This window comes from Corvus cornix, chromosome 3 (assembly GCF_000738735.6).
Source record: "Corvus cornix cornix isolate S_Up_H32 chromosome 3, ASM73873v5, whole genome shotgun sequence".
Classification (NCBI taxonomy): domain Eukaryota; kingdom Metazoa; phylum Chordata; class Aves; order Passeriformes; family Corvidae; genus Corvus; species Corvus cornix.
The window spans coordinates 96,455,132-96,478,343 of NC_047056.1; the positions used below are offsets into that span (position 1 = coordinate 96,455,132).

The following is a 23,212-nucleotide window of genomic DNA, read 5'->3' on the forward strand; positions in this document are numbered from 1 at the left end:
CTGTTTTGATTAGCTCAGAGGTTGGGATCCTCAACTATACATGAAATGGAAGAAGAACATCTTACTAACCTTCTTGCATGAAGTAGAGATAGGCATAATACACCCCCCCCCTTAGCACCCATCCAGATGTAGGAAAACCACTAATTTCACTATTAATATAGGCTCAGAGGAAGGTCAACTGCGGAATAAGTTATCCAGCAAACTACATCTTACAGAAATGTGTCCCATGGATTGCCACTTCCCAGTACTTATTGTTGTTAACTGTATCTCTTGCAGAGAATGTAATCCATTGGCATTATCTTTAAAAAAAGCCAATTTCCCCTTTTTATGGTGAGGGAAGTTTGTAAGAAAAAACACCCCTTGGATAAATATCTTATTCATTACATTTACTTTACCTTTGAATGGAAGTATCTTCATTGACATGAACAGACAAAAAGAAGTTTTTCTTAGCCTTAAAGACAATCCCACTACCTTCTGAATTTTAAGATGGAATAAAAATATTTTTGAGATTGTTTTTGATTATGTAAGACCTTATATGAAGATATAAACACATCTGGTCTGTGGTACATTAACATGCACAAGAATTTTGCAAAAATTGGAGATATGTGGTCCTGATGTGTTTACTTATTATGATTTGTGAATCAGCAGCACTTACTCTGGTTTCAGTAGAGTTAACACAAAAAAAATGGTATTAAAATCAGGTAAATTATTATTAAACATAGTATTCTGGATAATAGTTTTGCATACAAAATTTTCAGAAAATTACTTCTCATTTGCATTAAATATCAGTAATTTTTAATTTACAGAGGTTTATTTTATTGAATAGAATTCCAACAAAAGTTAAGAACTTCCTTACCAATACTTAATTAAACTTTAAAAATACTCTTTTCTTTAAAAACAAATAATGATAGGGCTCTGTCTATGCCAGTATCAACCTGAAACTGGTTTTGTCAAGTGGAAGAAGTGCAAACTCTACATGGAATTTGGCCTTATAATATTGTTCTCACTCCAGTAAAAACATGCTGCTCAGGGAAAGCTTTTCAAAGTTGCAGAACATAATCTTCGATCCAAAGCCAGCTAAAGACAGTGGGAGGTGTTCTACCGACACAGTTGCCCAGGGACACTGTGGATACCCCAACCCTGGAGGTACTTAAGGCCAGGTTGGATGGGGCTTTTGAGTAACCCAGTCTAGTGGAAAGTGTTCCTGCCCATGGCAGAGGGGTTGGAACTAGATGATCTTTAAGGTCCCTTCCAACCCAAACTTTTCTATGATTCTATTACTTAAAAGGATTTTGGATTAGGTCTCAGTAAAGAATTAGAACCATTGAAGGACTTTTCCTGTGAATGGGAATGTTGAGGATTAAACCTTACTTGGTTTAAAAAAGTAAAGAAAAATTCTGAATAATTTCATTCTTTCAGATTCTTCACACTCAAGTAACAAGAGTTGTATTCGGTGTTATTCAAAAGCAAGGCCCTTGGCCCTCCTTCATTAAACCTATACTTCTAGAAAATACTTACGCTTTCCTGACAGATGTTTCTTGATTAGTGCATCAGAAGAAAACAAACCACCACCTACAATGGTTCCTGGAGAAGTCTTGAGGAGAAACCCATAATCTATCATTTTAAAAAATTATTCAGTTATTTTCATATAAATTTTTATGATTTCCCTGGGGTTTTTTTCTGTAATTTTTTTTCAACTCTTCTTCACAGCGAACAAACCCAGCAATTTTTCTCTGCAGTGTCCAGCATAACCAACATTCACAGCTTTTAAATGAAATCTTATTTGTGAAATGCCCAGCAGTTACTGAATTCAGTCCCCATTAAAGAATAACTCTGGGATTTAGAAGAAAAAAAATACAAATATTTGTAAGAAATAATGAATATTTTAAAAATTTTTTTACCTATTGTCTGACAACATGTCTGATTCATTACTGAAATAGGGATTCTGATCATGGTGTCAAAAACAATTGGTTTTTTACTTATTAAACTCTGAATTCAGCATTCAGTAGATTGCATTTAATGCAGGATCATTTTATTTCTTTTAGCTATCATCAGTTTATACAAGAAAATAAAAAACCCTAAGCTCATAGTTTTACTAGTAAAAGGAGTAAGTTGGAATTTTGTAATTCTTTAGAATACTTTTTGTGTGCACAATGTATTCAAGAAAAGTGCCAGACTAACCTAGAAAAAATAGTTCTCTACCTGCAAAAAAGAAAAGAAAGTCTATGACTTGGTTTTCTTATAAACTGCATTTGTATGTTTTGATTCTTTTCCTGTTTAATATAGAAGAAAAATACTTGGGTATCTAATCTATTTTGAATACATTATAGCTCTTTTAACTGATCATATGCTTTCATAATGATGTCCCTATTAATTTGCAGTCTGCAAATTTGGAAACTAGGTTCTGTTCATCTCAGTGTACTGTTAACTGAAGCCTGAAGAAGGCGTTTTCAATATCACTCTGACTGACTACTTTACAGCTCATTATTTGAATGAAACTGTCAATACTATAACTATGGAAACTACATCTTAAATATAATTTATTTAGATACATTTTTGGAAGGGTCTGTCTTTTTTCCTTTTCCACAGTCCAAAAAATAATACCTAATAATAGTAATGTGCTTATACCTCAGTCCTCCTCTGCCTCCTTATTACAGCAAATATATACTGCTGAAGCTGAGTACAGTGGAAACACAGTCAAGCGTACAAAAATAATTAATGATGGCCAGTGTTAAAGTACTCCTCAAAATTTAAGGTTGTTTCATACAACTGAGGCCATGCTGAAAGAGCACAGTGCTGTTATCTGTAGAAGGAGAGAAATCAACAGACTTTGAAGCAGTGGAAATTTTGTGTGTGTTAGGGTAGAAGAGCAGTTTTTACATGCAGATGAGCAAATGTAAATTCCACTTACTGGGAATACAAAAATATTGTAAAAGAAGATTATGATGAGGTGTTTATGAGGGATATGGGATATTTTAGAGATATAAAACATTGATATAGATACTACAGTGCTGCAAAAAATGTGTGCCACATAAAGTCCCAATAGCACTGAGATAAAAGTAAAGAGATGAACTTAACTGCATGGCAAAATCAGATGTTACTGTGCAGATACAGACACCACATAATCGAGTTAGCAACTGGCCATTTTAAGAAACCAAATAATGCAAGGAATTTTATAACTTCAAAAAATTTAAATAAGGCAATCAAACATGAATGCTAACCCAAGAGAGTAGCTGAGGGCATCTGCCCAGATCATCACTGTTGTATCTTAGCGTAACTCCACCAAAGGCAGCAGAGCTATGCTAATTTACACCAACTGAGGATCCGGACAATCATGTTTAGGACTTCAAGTGACAAAATTGCTTTTATTTTTGGGGTATATATTAAAGGGTTTTGGCAAGTCTGACCAAACACAGAAAGTGCAAAACACTGCATTTTTAATTCCCCTTTTAGCGACTGTACAGTTTATGCAACTTCCCATCGGGATCGCCTCAGCACTTGGGATATACCACAGCATCATGTTGCAGATCTTTGCAGATCTGGATGGAATGAGCAATTGGTTATGATCTGTTGATTTGAAGCAAAAATGATCAACATCACAATGGGAGTTTGCACAATTACCAAATTGTGCCAAAGAAAAGACCCTTGAATTGATTACAAGCAAATGCCAGGCTGAATGAGATTAATTATGTAAGACAAGTTAAATGACAAAGAAGTATGACCAAACCCAAGGAAGACAGAGGCAACTGTACAAATGGAAAAACTCCAAGACAAGAAGGCCTTAGAGAGATTCATTGGGCATATTAACATAGCTAAACAAATTCATTTATCATTAATCACAATTAAGTGCTCCTCTCAGAATAGTTGCTTAGAAACTGCACAGAATGGCACTAGAATGACTGACAAGAGAAAAGTTTCAAAAATTAAAATAAACCATCAAACATTCACACTGAAATATTTGGTGATTAGTGAAGAGCTAGGAACTAAGGAGTGTATCATCAAAACTGCCTAAGTTGTTATTGCAGACACTGAATTTCACTTTCGAAGTTAGGCATATAGAAGTTGCAGGGATGTGGATGCCCAGCACTTACATTCCTTCAAAAGCAAAGTTTAGACTCTTTAGGCCATACAGGTTGCTTCAAAAAAATTCTCTAATTCAGTGAATGTTCATCTGAATTGAGGCTATTTTGGTAATAACTGAGTGGCAAATGGTTTTAAATACTGATTCAAATCCAAACAGTAAAAAAATACAAGCTACTATTATCTTTTGTTTTGGATAATTAAGCACATAAAGAAACAGGCCATGAACTGTTGGCTGTTGTAGACACCACTAAGCAAAGGAAGCCTCTAATTTCAGAGCATTTCATAGTATTGACAACTTACTAAGGTCCTGATTCTGCAAGGTGCTTCATGCAAACAATTTCGTGCCTGCATGGAACGTTTCACAGCATCAGAGATACTGATATGCAGATGGCTTTTAAGGAGCTTTTTAGAGAGTACATGCTTTTAAGACTACCTCGGAGTAATGAAAACAATGATGAAGGGTCTTATGTAAACAAAACTCAAGTGTTTTCCATTTCAGAGACAAAAGTTGACAAACTTAAGTGAGAAAAATGGAATGACTCAACCTTATCAGAGTCTGAATGAGTTATTCTAACAGAGAAAAAGCCCAGCCACTTCCATATGTAAAACTTATTGCGACTACAGAGATGAGGTTGCTGCAGATGATGGGTTTCTATACAAAGGACATTATCATAACACCACACAACATGAGGTTGGAAATGCTAGGTATAACCTACAGTGCCCATTTGAGTATTGAGAAGTGCAGGAACAGAGCCCAAGGTGTTCTGTTCTGGCCAGGCATGCATGCTGCCATCAAAGATAAGGTATCCAAGTGGAAATCTGCAATAAATACAGGAAACAAAAATGCAAAAAAAACCCACTGAAACCACATAAGATTCCTAATTTCACTTGGCCCAAGGATTGTTGAGCAAAATGGGAAAGATTATTCCTTATAGGTGAACTAATAATTGGGGATTTATGTTCCTTGGTTTTGTTTTTAATAATTTAAATTAGACTTGCACACTAACTTGCAATTAAAGAACACATTAAAAACTACAGTTTGTTCAGTTTGTTTTACCACAACATTGCAGATAAGTTAATAAAACACTATCATTTACAAATGGCTCACTTTAGCAATTTTTAGCATTTCTCCAAATACATCACATCTAGTCCTTGCAATCACATTTCCTATACAAAAGTTAGATAAAGCATCAAGGAATTTCAAAAAGTGTCTGCAGATTCAAAGGATACATACTTAGCATCAAAGGAGTATTTCAGTTTAACACAAGATTACTTACTAGGCTCAACAACCTCAGTATTCAAGAAAAACTGTAATGAACTTCTATTAAGTTCCCATTAAAAAAAAAAAGACATAAACAACAGGAGTAAAAAAGTGATAATAAGAATGGAAATGGTTACTTCTCTTGCAACAAAGAGTAATTTTCTAAGATAAAAGTGAGTGAAAACTATATAATGAGTCTCAGTCTTGCTACATTCTTATAGGAGGACAGATGTAATCTCAACAGGAAAAGGGAAGAGGAAGGTGGGAAAGGGAAGGCAAGTCAAGGGATAATACTTCTTTGCAGATGAAACAATAAATGTACACCCAGGAACTGAACATCAGAAACACCCCAAGTGGAAAACACTGGATGTAGGTGGAGAAGTCACTCCAGCAGGTAAACAGAATTCTGCAGAAATAACTGGATTGAATACATAAAGTTACTGTATACTGGGAGAGCTATCAAGGTTTAAAATAGTATAAGCACTGGTCAATGTCCAAGAATAATGTGGTTACCTATCTAAAGAGGGAAATGTTTCTGTGGTGATTTACTAATATATCCTATTAATTTTTGTCTCTGCATTTTAAATTTATATTTGGGGAAGGCCTATATTTTGCCAGATTACTAAATCAAGGAGGAAAATACTACTCTTTTCCAGTAATATTTTATTTTGTATATTCATCAGAATAAAAACAATGGAAACTGCTGCATTTCTGGGAGGGCATCTCTTCTTCCCAATTCTTGCAGAGCAAACTGCAGTAAAATCACATCAATAAAAATAAATAATAGATAATATATTAATGTGGAAGAGTTTCCCTAGAAGTATGAGGTAAGAATATCCTTTCTATCAAGAAAAACTGTACTGCATGGAGTTGTTTTTCTAGAAGAGTCATGACTAACAGGGAGAGCTTCAGAGAAGTTCACTTTTCTATGTGAACACTGCTAGGACAACACATCTGGGAACAAGGAAACGAGTGAAAGGAAGTTAAGAGAAAGAGTAGAAGATCACCAAGAATATGGAAATCACTATGGCAGAATGACATGGAAAAAAATGGAGGCACAGAAATTCCAACTCTTACTATATTGTGGAGAACATGCAAAAATAGACTGAGCTCCTCACTTTGAGTTAAGAAGAGATGTGGCAAAAAAAAGCTCTCAGGTTTCACTGTAGTTAGGGAAAGGAGACTGTACTCCTCCCTCCATAGGAAATACCAGAAGACATCCACCACAGAAAATAAGAAAATCCACATAGGTGCTTTGTGACTGAAGGACTGAGCATACTACAACACTATCAGGAAGTATCCAACCTTGTAGGCACCTGGTTGAACTGCAAATCTTTCTGAGGTTCAGGTGCTTCAGAATAAGCAATAATGGGATTTTCTGGCAGAAAACTGACCCAAGGGAACAAGGCTAGATGTTGACAATGTGATATTTAGTTCCACAGCAGAACAAACTAACATTTAGTTACCTATGGCCTTTGAAAAACTGTGATTATATTGACATCAAAGTAGCACTAAGTAGAAATAAGTTTGTCACTTTCTGGGAGTCTCTGGTACCTGGGTTATTGGGTTCCCACACTGACAGGACACCGAATAGAAATTCTCTCAGGCATTAAGATGTGTTTTAGCTGGGATTGATTTACTGATGAACAAAATGTGTCCTTGTAAAAACAATAATTAAATTTAGCTTTGGAATGTTGAGGGTGGCTTTTTTTTAAAATTTGTTTTGAGTAAGATTAAAAGTGCTTCAAAATATTGTTTTTTAACAGTATATATAATTCCACAATGGGATTACAGTTTTGAAGTAATTGTAACTGTTAGAAAAATCTGCTGTGAAAAGGAAAAAATAAAGAAAAAGCCCCTGGGTAGGATTACACCAAATTTAACTTACAAATACTTTAATATTGGTAGCTGGCACTGGGTGAGCTGTTAACTGCTTTCCCATCATAGTTAACTTTACACATCAATATAGTATTCCTAGGTCCTTTAAAAATTAGTTGCTTTTCACAAGTACTATAAACAAATCTTAATACAGGAAAAGTTTAGATCCTTGACAGATATTCATTTCTTCAGACAGCCTTAAAGCTGTAAACCTCTTTTTTTTTTTTTTTTTTTTTTTTTTTTTTTTTTTTTTTTTTTTTTTTTTTTTCCCCAGCAGAAGTAACTGGGAATTAAAGCAGAAAGTATCCTTCTGTTATTTGGAGATCATTGACCAGGCTGTAGCTGCTTTAGTCTGCTGATAAACTATGCACAAATGCTCTCACTTTTCTATTTGAGCTTTGGGGAAAAATTAAAAATTGTGTAATCTGCATGGTAAACCTCAGCAAGAACCCTTACAGATGAGAAGCATGGGTGGTAAGGAATAATTATGCTGACCCTGGAACAATTTAATTGAAAGTTGAAACATTATTATTTTGAGAGCCAGGAAATGTGAGTAATGGAATCTTGAAGCCACAATTTCCAAAAGGCAATACAGTAAGCATGACTGTTAAGCAAAATAAACATTTCTCTGACCTTTAGGATTCTTGTATTATTTTGATTATGAATATTATATGACTGATAATATTAATGAATATTATTTGAAGTGTCTGCTAGTCTATATTTTAGTTGGAACACAAAAAAATCAGTGCATTAGCGAAATTCCAGTTAGGAAGCTGCATTATACATTACTTGTATGTGTTGTAAAATACACTCAAAGAAATCATGTATTAATAAAATGTGATATAAAGGCTTTATCAGCACATGTATGGTATTTGATACATGGCAAAGACATAAAAGTATTAAATCCTTCCAAACTATGCAGTCCAGAAATATGATTCCTATGCTGCACTATCAATTCTTCTACTACACTATCAGTTGTTCCCTGTACTGTATACATTAAACAAGTATTTACCAAGAATTTTACAAAGGTTGAAATCTTTATGGAAGAATGGAAAAAACGACATTGAAAATCTGAAAAAGGAATTAAAGATGAAGAAGAGATGAGAACAGTACAGATTGGTAGGGATAGGACAGAAGGGATCTCAGCTTGGGTTACAGGTAAAAAATGTGTAAACATTTCCCTCTACAGCCTGGGGCAGGAGCCCAAGTTACTGATTCTCACTACTCTTTTGATGTCAGCAAATACACCAGCAATGTTCCTCATCTCCTCCTGGTGCCAGTCCATGCAGATCACTAAACCTTCTACTGCTGTTGGCTGTGACACCAGCCCCGGCTATAGAGCAGATACCAAAATTTCCCATGGTGGCTGGTGTCCTGACAGAGGGCCAGCAGTATCCCATATTAGGGAATTTCTGCTTCTTTTCAGCTTGCTCATTTTAGAAACAAGGAAATTATACTCCCAGACCTCACACATAGAAATATAACATATGTAAATGAAGTACTTCACAGATCAAAAATTTCAAAATCAAATTCCCTTTGTAGCTTTGGTTTAGCTGCTTTGTGTAAGCATATTACATTTACATGATCACATCTTCTTCCATCTTAAGCAGAGAATAAGAGCATAAATGAGAGCTGTATAAAGGATGCTGCCATCCGTAGGACTCCTACTTCCCTGCTTTCAAATACATGTGAGAAATGCTAAGATGCTTTATTTCTGTCTCTGTAACAACTTCACAGGATGTAGAGACAGAGGACAATAAAAATATAAATGTGATGGAGGCAGGAGATGGGCTGATCAAACAAGGGAGCTTGAGACAGGGAACAGTGTAGAAAAAATGATGAAGAAAAACAGGACAGAGTAAATGGGCCAAGTGGAAGCTCAGACTGATTAGAGTTTTGGGATAGGAGAAAGGACAATGTGGCTGCTCTGGAACTGGACTCTCCTGCTTTTTCTGCAGAGTTCATCCCTTTTCACAAAGGGTCAATTACATTACATAGATCTGCTGAATTCGCACAATTCCAAGCAAATTCAAGGGTTTGAACCTATACAGTTCTCTACAATGTGAAGAACTGACAAATTGAGTCCTAAAAGTATCCAACTGAGCAATCAAAATTATATACCTAATTTTTCTGGTTTAAAATGGGGACAATGCCAACCCTAACTTACTTCAGAGTATAACTGCAGATGAAAATAAACTAATAAACTAACTAATTTATAACTAAATTAATTAGGAAACACTTGGATGTGATGATAGTGACAAACATGAGTGAATTAGTAGTTATATCTTCAGAGGGCAGTTTGAGAAAACTGTAGTGAACAACAGACAGGCTCTCACATGAGATAATAAAGGAAAAGAGAAGAAATTAATTAGTTGCTTATGCAGTGATTACTATCTGTCCTGTGCAATGATTTACTTTGTATCCTGTGGAAAAATAGATGATCAGAAAATGAAAATTTAATTTTGCTACATAGTGCAAATACAAAAGAGAACTGAGTTAAGTAAGCCTGCTTAAAATTCTGTTATTTTGAAACTAAAGAGTTTTATGTGTTCAATAGGTATAATGATAACTGCTAAATTAATAATTTATGCTAAAAATAACAAATAATAGATTTTAAACCTAAAAATATAACTTTAACTTAATCTTATTCTCCTTGCTTAGGCAAAACTTGAAATAAGTAGAGAGAGTGGCATAACATAGAATTGGGATCTCAAGCTTAAGTGTTTTGGGATTCTTTTCTTCCTGGTCTCTACCAGGCAGCCTTGACTGCAGATGTTTGAGAAGAGCAGAAGAGATGGGGTAATTCAGAAACACCTTCTTAAGATAAGTAGAAACATTATAAATGGTTAAAGCAGCAAATATGTGCTTAAAACATTCATGCTGCCTCAAGAGTCTTGACTGTGTTTTGCTTATGCATTTACATTTCCTCAAACTTTTACCCTTTGACCCATCCCAACCCAAAATCCACATCCAAATCTGGGTTTCTCTGGGTTGCGCATGTCTTTCTCTGGTTATACTTAAATGTTTTCCTTGATGTCATTTACATCCCCTTTTGCATATCCCATATTCTTCTGGCAGCATATACCAGCATGACCTAAAATAATAGTTTCAAAACATTATTTTTGACTTTGTGGGAAATCAGCTGTAAATTTTACATGTATTGTTTATATCTAGCAATTAGATTAGGTAAAACTAGAGAGCAATCTTACTCCAGCAGTTTTCTCATGCTTGCTTTCTTATTTTTCGCATGGTTTACATCAAGAGTCGGTTGGTTTTTTTTCAATCAGTGTATGTTCTGAACTCAAGAAATGTATTGTAAAGACAGAATACTGCTAAGCAGTACGGCAGCATAAGGTATCCATTCATACTTTCCCTACTGAATTTTCCTCACTTCTTGTGAACATCTTTCCATGTTAACCAAATTACCAACTCGGGAGTACCACCCTGTCACAGCACTAATAAATGCTATAGTTCTTCCACACAGAGAGTTGCAGTAGAGCATATGTGCAGGAAGACAGAGCAAAGCTAAGTCTCACGATTCTCTAATGTTCACTGTTCACAACTGTTATTCCAAAGAATTGAAAGGAATTGTAAAGAACTCATTTTAAGCAGGGGATAACCAAATAAACATTAAAAAACATAAGTCACATGAGCAAATGTATTAGGCTGGTAGCAATGATACGAACCTGGGGAAAATTATGCAAGCATTTGGGAAAAACAAATTGTTTTCCCTCCAACTATGTCTGAGAAACCGCAGCGCTTTACTGCTTGTGTAATCAGAAGTGTGTCATCAGTCTAACTGTATGGGAATTTTCTGTTCTAACTAGTAAACTCAAACTTCGAAAAAAAATTGAATAGGAATTCGAGCATTAAGGTGAAATTCCAGAAGTTCTGTCTTTTGTCCATCCCTATCACCTAAAGGATACACAAAAGGACATGCTAGGTCAACAGACTTATGTACAGAGGCCCTTGTATGGAATTTCTAGAGACTTCAATGCATGTTCCAAGCAGGATCAGCCCCTTCTACAGCAGGTCCCCAGACAGCATTTCTAATTTCTGACACAACTATACACAGTTTGTGGTCAAATAAATATTTATAAAGAAAGTATTTGTTCTTTATATCTTACTTGAGTTCCTGTGAGCTTGTGGCCAGCATACTCCGAATGCTTTTGTCAGCCAAGGGACAGCCAGATAAACTGTAAGACATGGCAGGACATACAAGTATGTTAATCTTCTCATTAACTGAACGCTCCCAAACAAACACAACATAAAAATTAAAAAGTAAAAGTTTGTAATGCAGAAAAGCGATGGGGCAAGTGCTGTAATATTGAATTCTGTAATACAGTTAACCCTCTGAATATATTTAGTTATCAACATTACTTCCAAAATTACATACTGCAAATGTTCTTGTTCGTTTGTTTGTTTCTCTATGAACTAGAAAAATATAACAAAAAATGTTGGAGATTCCTGGGTTAACTACTTAAATGCTTAAGGAATACTTTGGAAATTTTAGTAATCTATTTAAAAATAAAAGACGTTTATACAACACACAAATTAGCATGCTTTTAAGATCAACATATATTACTCAAAGGGTTAACACATAGTTCAACGTTTTACTTTGACAGCATTGTTGAGGTAAGCTGAAAACAATAAATTGAAAAGACAGAATCCACCATGAAAAAAATGAAGTCACACCTTCTATGTGAGGCGTAATTACCAGTCACATGACCACTCCCATCACACCCTGGTGTTGGACATCTGCCACCAAACAAAAACAAAAACAGCCAAAATAGTAAGTATGTTTAAAAAAAAACTTTTAAAAGTTTCATTGTTTCCAGTTTAGCTGCAATGACTGCAAGGGGTTTTAAGCATCCTAATCGAAAAGCTGCAAAATGAACAGGTTTAAATGAAAATGGCGTCTCAATACAATATAGCATCATTAAGAACAAGCAAATACACGTTAGCTTATCACTTTACTTAACTGGCAGTTTGAAACATTTATATGCTGCACATGTTGCATGCTCATACTGCAAGGCGTATATGTATTCGTTGGTTTAAAAAAAGACAAAGAGAGAAAAAGTTAAAAGGAGATAAATAATTTCACCTCACATTATGCTTACGTTATTAAATCCTTTTTGCTCTCTTTGCATTGAGGGTATTTGGGTTTAGGACTTGGGATTGTAACTTCACCAGGATACCTTCTTTCTTCAAGTGCCTCTTGGAAAGGATCCAAATCTTCTGGCTACAGGCAAATATATACACATTAATTTCAGCTAGATAAGGTCACAGCTTTCATAAAATAATGCAAAGCAGAGTCATCAGATGGTATCTCCTTCTTATCCTATTCTGACAGAGAAAATTAATGGAATTATTTTATATTCTTTCATGTACTAAACTTCTGAATAATATTTGAATATTTTGATGAAGACCTCACAATATGTGATATATATAGTTTATTTAACTAGAAAAAAATAAGGAAAAACTCCAGCTTTTTCTATAGCTGTCATATTATTTTTCTCTAAATAGGTCTTTTCACTAAAGTCACTGCACAACAGAGGAAAGGCAAAAAAGATTACTAAATACAGTATCCTATGCATCAAAAAGCCATCTTAAATAACATTTTTAAGGATTTAGAACAACTCAAAGATGAAAGAGAAGTAATCTTAACATTTACACACAGAAGCTCAGTCTGGGACAAATCTCAATGGATCTGTCTGGCAAAACAGAATGATATAATTTGTAATTAACTTTGGCGATGTTCAGAAATTCATACCCATCTATTTCAGGAATGCAGTGGCTGAATGCAGGGATTCAGGGATTCCTGCAGATGGTGCTATAAACAACATAGTAGAAGTAGGAAGTTCTTTGAAAAAACATGCTGCTTTACCTCACATTTACTTGATAGTGACAGATTTCCTGACAACTTCAGTGAAATTAATAGCAAAACTGTATCACCAAAGCTAGAATGCATTCAGGATATCTAGTGAAAATGCCACTTCATTATATATTTCAAAGATACTGAGAATAGTTTTATGGTTTAATTAAAATTGGCAAGAGATGTGCTACACACAAATGATTAGCCTAATTTTCTGCTATAAACCAAGAAAAATCAATCTCTAGAAGTCTTCAAACAGCTAAATTGAATTGAGCGCAGTATTTTAAGCCACAGAATGGATAAAGGTTAAAACCTGACAGAAAAAAAGCAGTGGCATTGAACCTTGTCAGCAGACCTCTTCAGTGTCCTGTCTCCTCTGTTTTGAAAAGTAATATAAATTCACTAACATATTTAAAGGGTGTTGCTGTTGTCTTGGTATTAGGAGTAGAAAAGTAACACTGATTTCTTATATGCCTTGTATTCTTGAAAGAAAGTATTTCATTAATATAGGCCCTTAAACACAGAGCTATCAAGAGCACATAAGTCATCTAGAAGATTAGTTGAAATAGTTGAAAGCTTACATTATGCTCTGCTGCTTTGTTTCAATTGATTTCTAAGTAATACATGCTTTCAAATAGTCAGCACATCATTTATGGTTTTCAAATTCAGAAGAATATCTTGTCTTCAGAGCTGATTATCCCAGTATTGCATGGTTATGTCAACTTGCTTATACAGAGTAACATAATCTGGATATAGCAAAACATCTTTACTGCAGAAAATATTTGTTAACAAGATGACGCTGTTAGAAAACATGATTCACATTCATGGTTCAAATATTGTCTTATGGAACTTAGTCACAGATCAGATGTGTGCCAGAATGATATAGTCTTAAAGATTAACCAGCAGAAAGTCCTTTTCGTAGAAAACCACCAGTTTTATCACATACTAATTTTGCTTCCTATTTCCCTCCAAATTTCAGAAAATTAATGAATTACCAAAATTAGACTGCAACAAGAACTATATAGATGAAAAAGACATACATTAATCTCTTTGGAATCATCTTCATCTATCCTACTTGGCTTCATTTTAGTGTAGTCCACTGGCAAGTCCCAGCAGTCACCCTCGTTCAGTTGGTAACACCGGTTGTTCATCACAGCTTGTCGTTGTGGGGACATTGGCTCCAGTGGGGTCAAAATGGTACAGCAACCATCACGCTGCCTCTGCTTGTTCATGCTCAGATCCAACGTCCCATTTTCATCGACTTCCATATCAGGATTCTGTCAAAATAAGAAAAATATTGTTAATTCAACTTCACACTAGCAAACTGCTACCTCTTCTTCAATCTGATTGCCTAGCAGAATGATAAAATGCTTTTCCATTCCTGTATAGATTGTAAGCATTGAGCCCCCTCCTACACATAGCATGATGCTGTTATACAACATTAATGCTGTTAAAGTAGATTTCTTCCTGTATGGCTAATTTGATGTTTGGGGGAAAAGGGTCTTCAGTACCCCTTCTGCCACCCAGCACATAGGTGCAAAATCTGATATATAAAGGAGAAATCTCTAAAGGTATTTTCTTGCCATTGTCTTTATGTTCTTGATTTATTCTGTGACAGGTGAGGTAACCTGTGAGGTAACATCTGCATAATTCTCATTTTCAGTCCTGACATCTATCTGGGTGATTAGAGAAATAAAAACCAGCTAACATCAAATAATCTTTGTTTCTTTCTTTCTTTTAACATTAGCAGTCTATGCTTGAATACATAATGTCAGAAAATTAAATAGGGAGGTAGGGTACCAAAGGAAGTCCTTTTGGACACCATTTTTCAATGAGGAAATGCATTCAAGTTTCACAGCTCCTTTCCTGCAGATGAACACACATTAACAATTCATCTATCTATCTTGATAATAATTTGTGCCAATTTCTGTGACAACTGGTACTGTGAAAAACGGGACAAGTATGGGCTCTTTTTCTTTTGCAGAAACAAACAAGTGTTGTCTATTATATTAGATGAGGAGAAATAAAATATCTTAAAATGAACACAAAACTAAAAAACAAAGGACAGATAAGATAAAAATGCCCATAGAGAATCCATCATCTTTCTAAAAATGAAGTGTTCCATGAGAAATTTGGTTTCAAAACTAATGTGAATCTGACCGACTCCTCCTATGTCTGGTGACTTTTTCCTCTTGAGTAACAACAGAGCTGCAGGAAAGCACTGTGAATGCAAATTTCTCTTTTTGAATTACTGCCTTTTGTCAGAGATTATATCTAATTGCTGCTATCCTGCTAATTTAATTTAGAAAGTACTTGTTTATCTCCTCAGACTCATTCCTTCAGTCACAGTATAGAGCAACACATAGGAAAGAGGCAGTTTCTGGCTTAGACACTGAAGATTTTTAGCATTGTATTCCAACTTCTCCCATCGTACTGAAGAGAGAACAACTGCATTTATTTACATGCCAGAAAGAGATTTTCCTCTTGAACAGTATTAAATAAATTAATATAAAAAGCAGCATTTGAAAACAAAGTCCATTCTGGCTTAGATCATGATTATTACTAATGCCTACTACTACAGGTTTATTTTGTTATGGTCATAACAAAAGGGGGTTTGCAAAATAAGGGAAAGCAAACCTTTGTCTATACTAGAAGAACAGAACATGTCTGCCAGCTCAAAATCTCTCTACAAGCACAATAAAAATGTTTCCACTGCACTGCATCTGTCTGCTCAGCCATCTAGTGGTCTCCTATAGGCAGCACCGTACTGCACTGTTTGCTTGTGCATGTTAAATACTCGTTTTTGAACAGCTATCAGAGCCAAAATTTTAAAGTTAAAAATGAAAAAAAAACCCCCTCCCAAATCTTTAATGGATGTTAATAGTGCACTGCTTTTTTTTAATACAGAAATCTTAATGACAAAAGGTTTTATTTGTATCTGTATGGTCATCTTATAATATACTGAGGCTCTATAAATATACAGAACAGTAGTGACCCTGCGAGATGGTTAAGCACGTTTTAAGTCACCTGTATCAGAGGATTTGTTCATTTCAAATGTGCTATGCACTGACTTAAGAACTGTGGTATCACAGACAGGCAAGAAATTGTAACATACAGTAGCACAAATTTCTTTGCACTGAATCTTACAAGTTTAGGTCCCATTCGTGACTTTTAAATGAAAATGCAGAGTTAAATCTTAATCTTTTCGCAAAATGTATGAACCAGACTGCATTTTGCAAAAAAACCACAACCCAAACAGTAGTGTAATTAATAGGACTTGAGCAATCCAAACATCTTTTATAATTATAGTAAGAACAAATTAAAAAAAGAAGGAGTACATGGTATCTGTATCGTTAGTTTATAAACCCATCATGATTTCCTGTGATACTTGTGAGCAATTTGTATCTTTCTTTTTTTTTTCCTCCCTGTTTTAGCAGAGCTGCCAGATAATATTAATTTTGAAGGAAAAGAAAAAGGCAAGATGTACTACAGCTTTTCTCTTAATCAGGGCCAAAGAGCAAGTACAGTTAAGAGAAATCTTCATCAGCAAACAGATTTACTAATTTTTACCCTTGCACAGAGATCCTGAGGCTTAGTGGAGAGGTTCTGAGGCATCTCCCTGCAGCGGGTTGAGAGATTCAGAATAGCAGTAGCAGCCATGTGTGCTGCCTCCATGTCATGAGTATAGTCAAAGCTGCTCTTGCTGCAGGTACTGCTGGCACTGCTGCCTCCACCACAACTCATATTGCTGCTGCTGCTAGGGGCATAACTGCTTGTTGTGCTGCTGGTTGGACTTGAATTCTTACAGTAGCGTTTAGCTGTGGGAAGAAATATGACAAGGATGACTCAAAAGAAGGAGCATTCTGCATAAGTGAAGAGGAAAACAAACTGCTGGAGGTGAACTTTATAATGAGGAACAGTAACCAATGCCAAAAAAAAGGCCCGCAATAAGAATGATGGCTGTATTTCTTGATTTCTGTCTGTGAGTTTTATACGCTACATGTGTGAGTTTGTATGAACTAACCTCCTGTAAAAATCTGCATGACATGATCATGAATTGTTCTGACAAACAGGCTGGATTTATAAAACAATAAAAACACAGAAACACTGCTTTTACCCCACATATATAGTCAGACAGAAGGTACAACCTGCTCAGCTCATTCATTTTTACTAATGACGGGCAATGTAACACTATGGGACCTTTTCCTATTTATATGAGGAACTGTTAGTTTAAGGCCTAGAACTCCCCAGAGTTACTGGAGATCAAACCTGCTGCAAGGCTGATGAGCTTGACCTCTGGGCCGCAGGACCACCCATATGTCCTCAAGCACCCCATGCTTCCTAAAAGCTTTATTTCCTCCTACACCCCAGGCAAATATTATGGCACTGAACATCCCAAAGACAGGGGCACTACAGGAGGAAAAAGGTGGTTGTCATGTGTGAGTTTTACCATAACTTGCACAAGGGCAGAAGCAATGGCTGTTTAAATGGCAACAGGTACAAGTGAAATGTTCCCCCCGCTTCAAAAAACCTGAGCACCTGCAACTCTTCATAAAACCTGTAAGGACCAAAGACACCTCCCTGCTCCACTGCAGGCAGCGATGCCCAGCTGTGCTCTGACCGACACAAGCCACAGGTGGTCACAGAAGAGCCAAGGCACTGACAGTGCTCACGTCCAGCCTGTCTAAACACAAAGCAGCACTGTTGCTGCTTTTAAGTGATGCTTCTTGCAGCGAAAGATATTATAGCAATAAGGGAAAGCAGCCCTATTAGTCCACTTATTTCTTCAACCCTTTTCCCAGTTGAGCTGTTTTAAAAGTGTTTATAAAAAATGCAAGAAAGTGTGAGCCCGTCTCCAAAATCTGAAAGTTTATGTATTTTCAGAAAAAAATAAAAGTCAAGGTCAGAGGATACATCCATGCATATTACAGCAACTACTTCCCCTTAAGATGGAAATGTATACTGCAGAGATCGTACCTTACAGCACAGTGTAACAATAACCAACTAGCATGCTGATTAGAGAGCTATACAAAAAAGGTCAGGCCCTAGACAGAGCTCTTCCGTGATGGGCTCCATTTAAATGCCAGACTCTTCAGTTGTACTTGTGTGAACAGTCATACATATAATAATCTGCTCCCATGAGCACAGCCCATTTGTGAACCACAGGCTGCTTTGGTAGGCAAGCAGGGTTCAAAAGAAGAATCTGAAAGCAAAATGTCTCTGCTACAGCTTATGTCATCCTCCTTTCTCTAAAAAACTGAAAAAAAATCATGGCATTATTTTCACTGCAACGGAAATAGTGTTTCACTTAAATCATAACAGATGGAGTTTTCTCAGGAAAGCCACATAATGCACAGGGTGTGATTTTTTTTAAGTGAAGTGAATGCTAAACATTCATCACATTTTTTTTGTTTTGAACACATAGTAGCACTACACTAGCAGGGTATCCACTAATAATAAATTTGTGAACTGTTCCTCAAGAGTTTCATTATTAATATAGCAGTCAGTGGTGGTCATTAAAAATTCAGTATTTATCCATTGTTACTTTGTTACAGTATCCAAGACACACAAGAATTTTTCTATACTTAAGGAAGCAAATAATTGAATAATTCAGTTTCTACTGTGTTAACACAGCAAGCACCCTGTATCACTGAACTAGACAAATTAGAAGTATCTTTCAAAAATCATAGGAACAAATAAGACTTTTGTCATTTTCAAAAAATGTTAGCCTTGTTATAGCAGGTCACATTCAGACAGACATAAAAGACATATTACATGGGAAATGATATATATTTATATATATATATATATATATATATGAGAATGTGTGCTAAAGAGAGGGAGGGAAAGAGGCAGCTTTTATACATAGGACTAACAGTCAGAAACTCATGCAGGCTCTGATATGGACTCCTCTGTGGCCTTGGTCAAACTACATTATCCCTTGAATTCATTTTCCCTATAAACAGAAAGTTGCTTCTAAAATTTAGTTGTGTTGTGATTCACTTGCAAACCACTTTGAAGATGTAAAGTGTTGTAAGCATGCTACACAACTATCAGCTTTCAGATTACCAGTAATTTAAGCAAAACTTACTTAGAGAGAAATGGCCATAGTTTACTGTAGCTGTACATTTGAAGATGAGTCACATAACCCAGACTGTTCATTTCACATTAGTTTTTCAGGAGAAACAAAGATCATCAATTTATATTGAATTAAATCAACCTGTTCACTAAAGAAGGGAAAGCTGCATTGTTTCAATACCAGATAGTTCTGCTTGATACAATGCCCACCCCTGTGCCACCAGGTTTACAAAGCTCTGCAGTCCACCTATGCTTTGTAATCTGGAGTGAAACCAAATGTGGAGAACACCTTTCTCATTAAAAACAGACACAGGTCTAACCAGCTGCATACCCAAACTGGGCTTCCATCAGATATGCCTGGCGGCTGGTTACAAAGAACCTCTCAAAGTCTACAGGCTTCTCTTACTAATTAACAATGGGGGAGTGGGAGAGATCCCAAACATGCGAAAGACCAAAGGAAGGTATTTGGAGTGGAATTCAGTTCTGCCCAGGGACCTTCATCCCCAATTGTCTAAATACCAAATGTGTTGGTAAATTAATTACAGTTTCAACACTTTTTCTTGCACAATAAAAGATTAATCTCACCTAATTTCAGATATCTGACCTAGTCATTATAGTCTTCCTATACAGGCAGTGGAAAAAAATAGGAACTTTCAGGCAATGATTCACCCGACCAGTTTTAAATAAGCACTTCAGGAAAAGATGAACTGAATCAGAGAAGCACCTACTCTTCTCCTTAAATCTGAAAGGGGTGCCCAGTTCAGCTGTCAGTGCTGACATTATAAAACTCTAGATATGGTCAGATGAATCCCACTCATAACATTTTCTCAGTGTTTCGACAGAACAACTCAGGCCTATTGGTGGGATGACAACAATTCCTGTCATCACCTGAGCAACTGAAGGTATTGCTATCACCACTGCCTGCTGTGTCCAGCTTTTTTCATCTTTACTGCTGTATACCATAAGCCCAACATCCAATACACTGTGCGACTGGTTTCAAAGGAAAAACAAACCCAAAAAATACAAAATTTCTCAAGAACTATTAGGCCATCCTACCCAACAATCCAAAGTATACATTTTCTGTTTGTTTTTTTACTGGAAAAAATATCAAGGAAAGGAGCTATTTATGTTTGTATCACTCCCAACTGTACACTTACTGGAGATATAATCCCCTTCTCTGATGATGAAAATACAGTACTAGCTGACAATTAAAAAAGAATTGAGGTGTGAAGCTATTGATTTTTCATATCCTTAAGACTACTTCTCTCATATAATCAGAACTAAAGCACTGTTTACCTGCACATTTTCCCCAAAACCTTAGATGTACTTCTGGGTTTTTCAGGATGACTTTTCAGAACTGAATCTGCTTTTATATAAGCATGCTTTGCTGACATACATAATAGGTGTGCTCTCTGGACCTCCATAATGTCTTCAGGAGCAATAATTACATTTTTTTATATACAAATACAAATATAAAAATACTGTGAAATTTTTTAAAGTGGCTCTTTTAAGTGAAGAGTCTCTTCCTGGAATCTCCTTCATATTCAGTTATTTACAATAGCTGTCAGCAAAATCCTTGTTCCACTGAAAGTCAGTGCCAAAATTTTTGACCAGTTTCAGTGTGTCCAGGATTCCACTTCATCATTCTAGGAATTCAACTGGTTTTCTTGAGCCAATTTAAGCCAAATATGTTGAAGTACTTCTGAAATTTCAGAGAGATCCTAAAGGTTTCATGAAAATCACTAACAGGGAAAAGGAAAACTCAAATCAGGCCCCACCTCTGGGACCATGTTGGCAGGTCCGTCTGGCCAAACAGCACACACACCGCTTGGAACCAGGAAGAGTGTACACTGCCTCCGGCAGAGCCAGGAGTATGCAATAAAGCCACACAGTTTGCTTTGCTTGGCAACCACCCTGCTTCAGCTTTAATGGGCTCACATTGTTCTGAGGGCACAAGAGCCCCTTATACTTGCTATACCAGCATGAATCACATGTATGCAGTGTCTCTCAGTCCCCTCTGGCTCACATTACTGAGCAGTGGAGCAACCTAGTCACAGTCTTATAGCCAAGAAAAATTCCTATTTATACCAAAGGAAGGTGAGTGTGCATAAAGACAGTGACCTGTATCAACATAGCCTTTTATTATTTAAGGACACGTTAAACTTGTGCTTAATGTTACATGTATTTTCAAATTCTGGTGATTTGGGAAAGAAAGTGGAGTTTGTTATTATTTATTGAAAACGGGGCCATAAATGAGAAAAATATGTATCAGTTGCTTATGCATCAGTAATGTGATCTGAAAATAATCTTTTTCACAGGAACCCCAGCCATATTACGATGCTTTCCTTTCTGCAAGAGTAGACAGAATATATATACAATATTTAATACCTAATTTACCTTATACTAATGTATACTCATTACCTTCCTAACCACAGTTACAGTTAGTGCTTTACCTTTAATCCTGTTCAAGCCCTTATTCTGATACAGACAAATAACATGAAGGTGTGAGGAAAAAAAAAGCTCTTTTACTAAAAATAGGTTTCCTTTCACAACCCTTGTCATTTCTGCTATAGTGTAAGAACATGCCTGTTAATTCTATGAGAAAGGAAAATAACCAAAATATCAGACATATGAAGGCAAGAGCTGTAGTAATTTTCTTTCTTCAATTAACTACTTTTAAATGTCAGTCTGTGTTCAGGCAACAGCATAAATTGTTCTGCATTGTATGTTTCTTTCTGTTTTCTTAAACAAAAATCTGACACCTGCCTGAAATTTCTTATAGTAGTCACTGAGCAGTATCAAATATTTAAACCACTAGCGTACAAAAAAAAAAAAAAACAGGTATGGTTTCGTTTTATATATATATATACACACACATATATAATATATATGCATATATAAATGTATTGCTCTGAAAAATTCCCGACATCTACAAAAGCTACAATCCTTCTTTATCCAGCAGTTCATTCAGTTCATTTTTCTCCCCTAATAATAAGCCTCTTGCCTGACTGATCCCATCCATTGTCTTCTCCTGAACTGAAGATAATTTCAGCTTTTTCCTAAACATACTTAGTATGTTAGGTTTTCCAGAGAATTCAACCAGTGTCTTTATGAGGAAAAAATAAGCAGAAATGCCTCTTTAAGTATGTAGCAGTGATTTTGGAAGCGCAGTGAGACACGGGTTTTCTACTTCCGTATCCCCACAAAGCAAGTGTGTTATCTTTCTGGATTACCTGAACTACTGTACGGAGGCAAGAATCCTAATGTGACCCTTGAGGCCAGGTCTCCCAGATAGTAACATAAGGATTATCTCTATTACTTAGCTTTTATTGCCATCTCAATACATCCCAGGAGCTCAATAGCTGGAGATGTCTTTTGCCAGTGCAACAATCCTGAAGCAAGCACCGTATAAAACAACACTTTTTTTAGAAGGCCTTTAAAACAACTTACATATGATAGCATTCCTCATAATACTGTATGAACATGAAAACATGTCTTATTTGTATGATGTTTACATATACAACAACATGATTAACTGCAAACTTGTCTCTCATGTATAAGAGTGTGCACCTCCTACCATCATATCCTTTGGGGGAAATATCCCTGGATTGCACCTTGGGAGCTATGGCTCTCTTGCCATAGGCATGGTTGTCATAACTGTTATATTCAAACGAAGTCTTAGAGTATTTCTCTAGTTCCTTGGCCAAGTTGGAGCGGGGTGTGGTGGTGGGGACATTGTTTCTGTAGCCATACTGAGGGATCTCCAATTGCTTAACAAAGCACATGGGCCTAGAAATTAAAGATATGTACAGTTTGTTAGATGCAGTTCAGTTTACTATGTCTGTGCATAATTTATAGTTCAGATTAGAAAATCTTAGTTATTTCTTGTACTCAAGAGACAGCAATTATTATTGCATTTCCTTAGTTTGGTTATTTTCAGCAGACAAACAATATATATTTCCTTGAACAAAGCCTAGACAAAATTAATTCTAATACCACTAAATGTATCCTGCAGCTAAAAGTATTTTAAAATTCTG

The 23,212-nt window shown here is 35.9% G+C and overlaps 1 protein-coding gene across 12 annotated transcripts in view; it reads right to left on the reverse strand.

The window, feature by feature from the left end:
* Positions 1 to 23,212, reverse strand: part of MYT1L (myelin transcription factor 1 like) — a 315,746-nt gene that overhangs the window by 45,675 nt on the left and 246,859 nt on the right. For 6 of the 12 annotated variants that reach the window (XM_019282204.3, XM_010393362.4, XM_019282203.3 and 3 more), the window contains 6 exons: positions 22,753 to 22,964; positions 16,668 to 16,915; positions 14,138 to 14,374; positions 12,343 to 12,464; positions 11,918 to 11,980; positions 11,350 to 11,418 (listed from right to left, as the gene is read on the reverse strand). In XM_019282204.3, coding sequence (XP_019137749.1) covers positions 11,350 to 11,418; positions 11,918 to 11,980; positions 12,343 to 12,464; positions 14,138 to 14,374; positions 16,668 to 16,915; positions 22,753 to 22,964 — 951 coding nt within the window. The remainder of the gene's footprint in view (positions 1 to 11,349; positions 11,419 to 11,917; positions 11,981 to 12,342; positions 12,465 to 14,137; positions 14,375 to 16,667; positions 16,916 to 22,752; positions 22,965 to 23,212) is intronic. The other 6 variants (XM_019282205.3, XM_010393365.4, XM_010393368.4 and 3 more) reach the window with 1 other exon arrangement.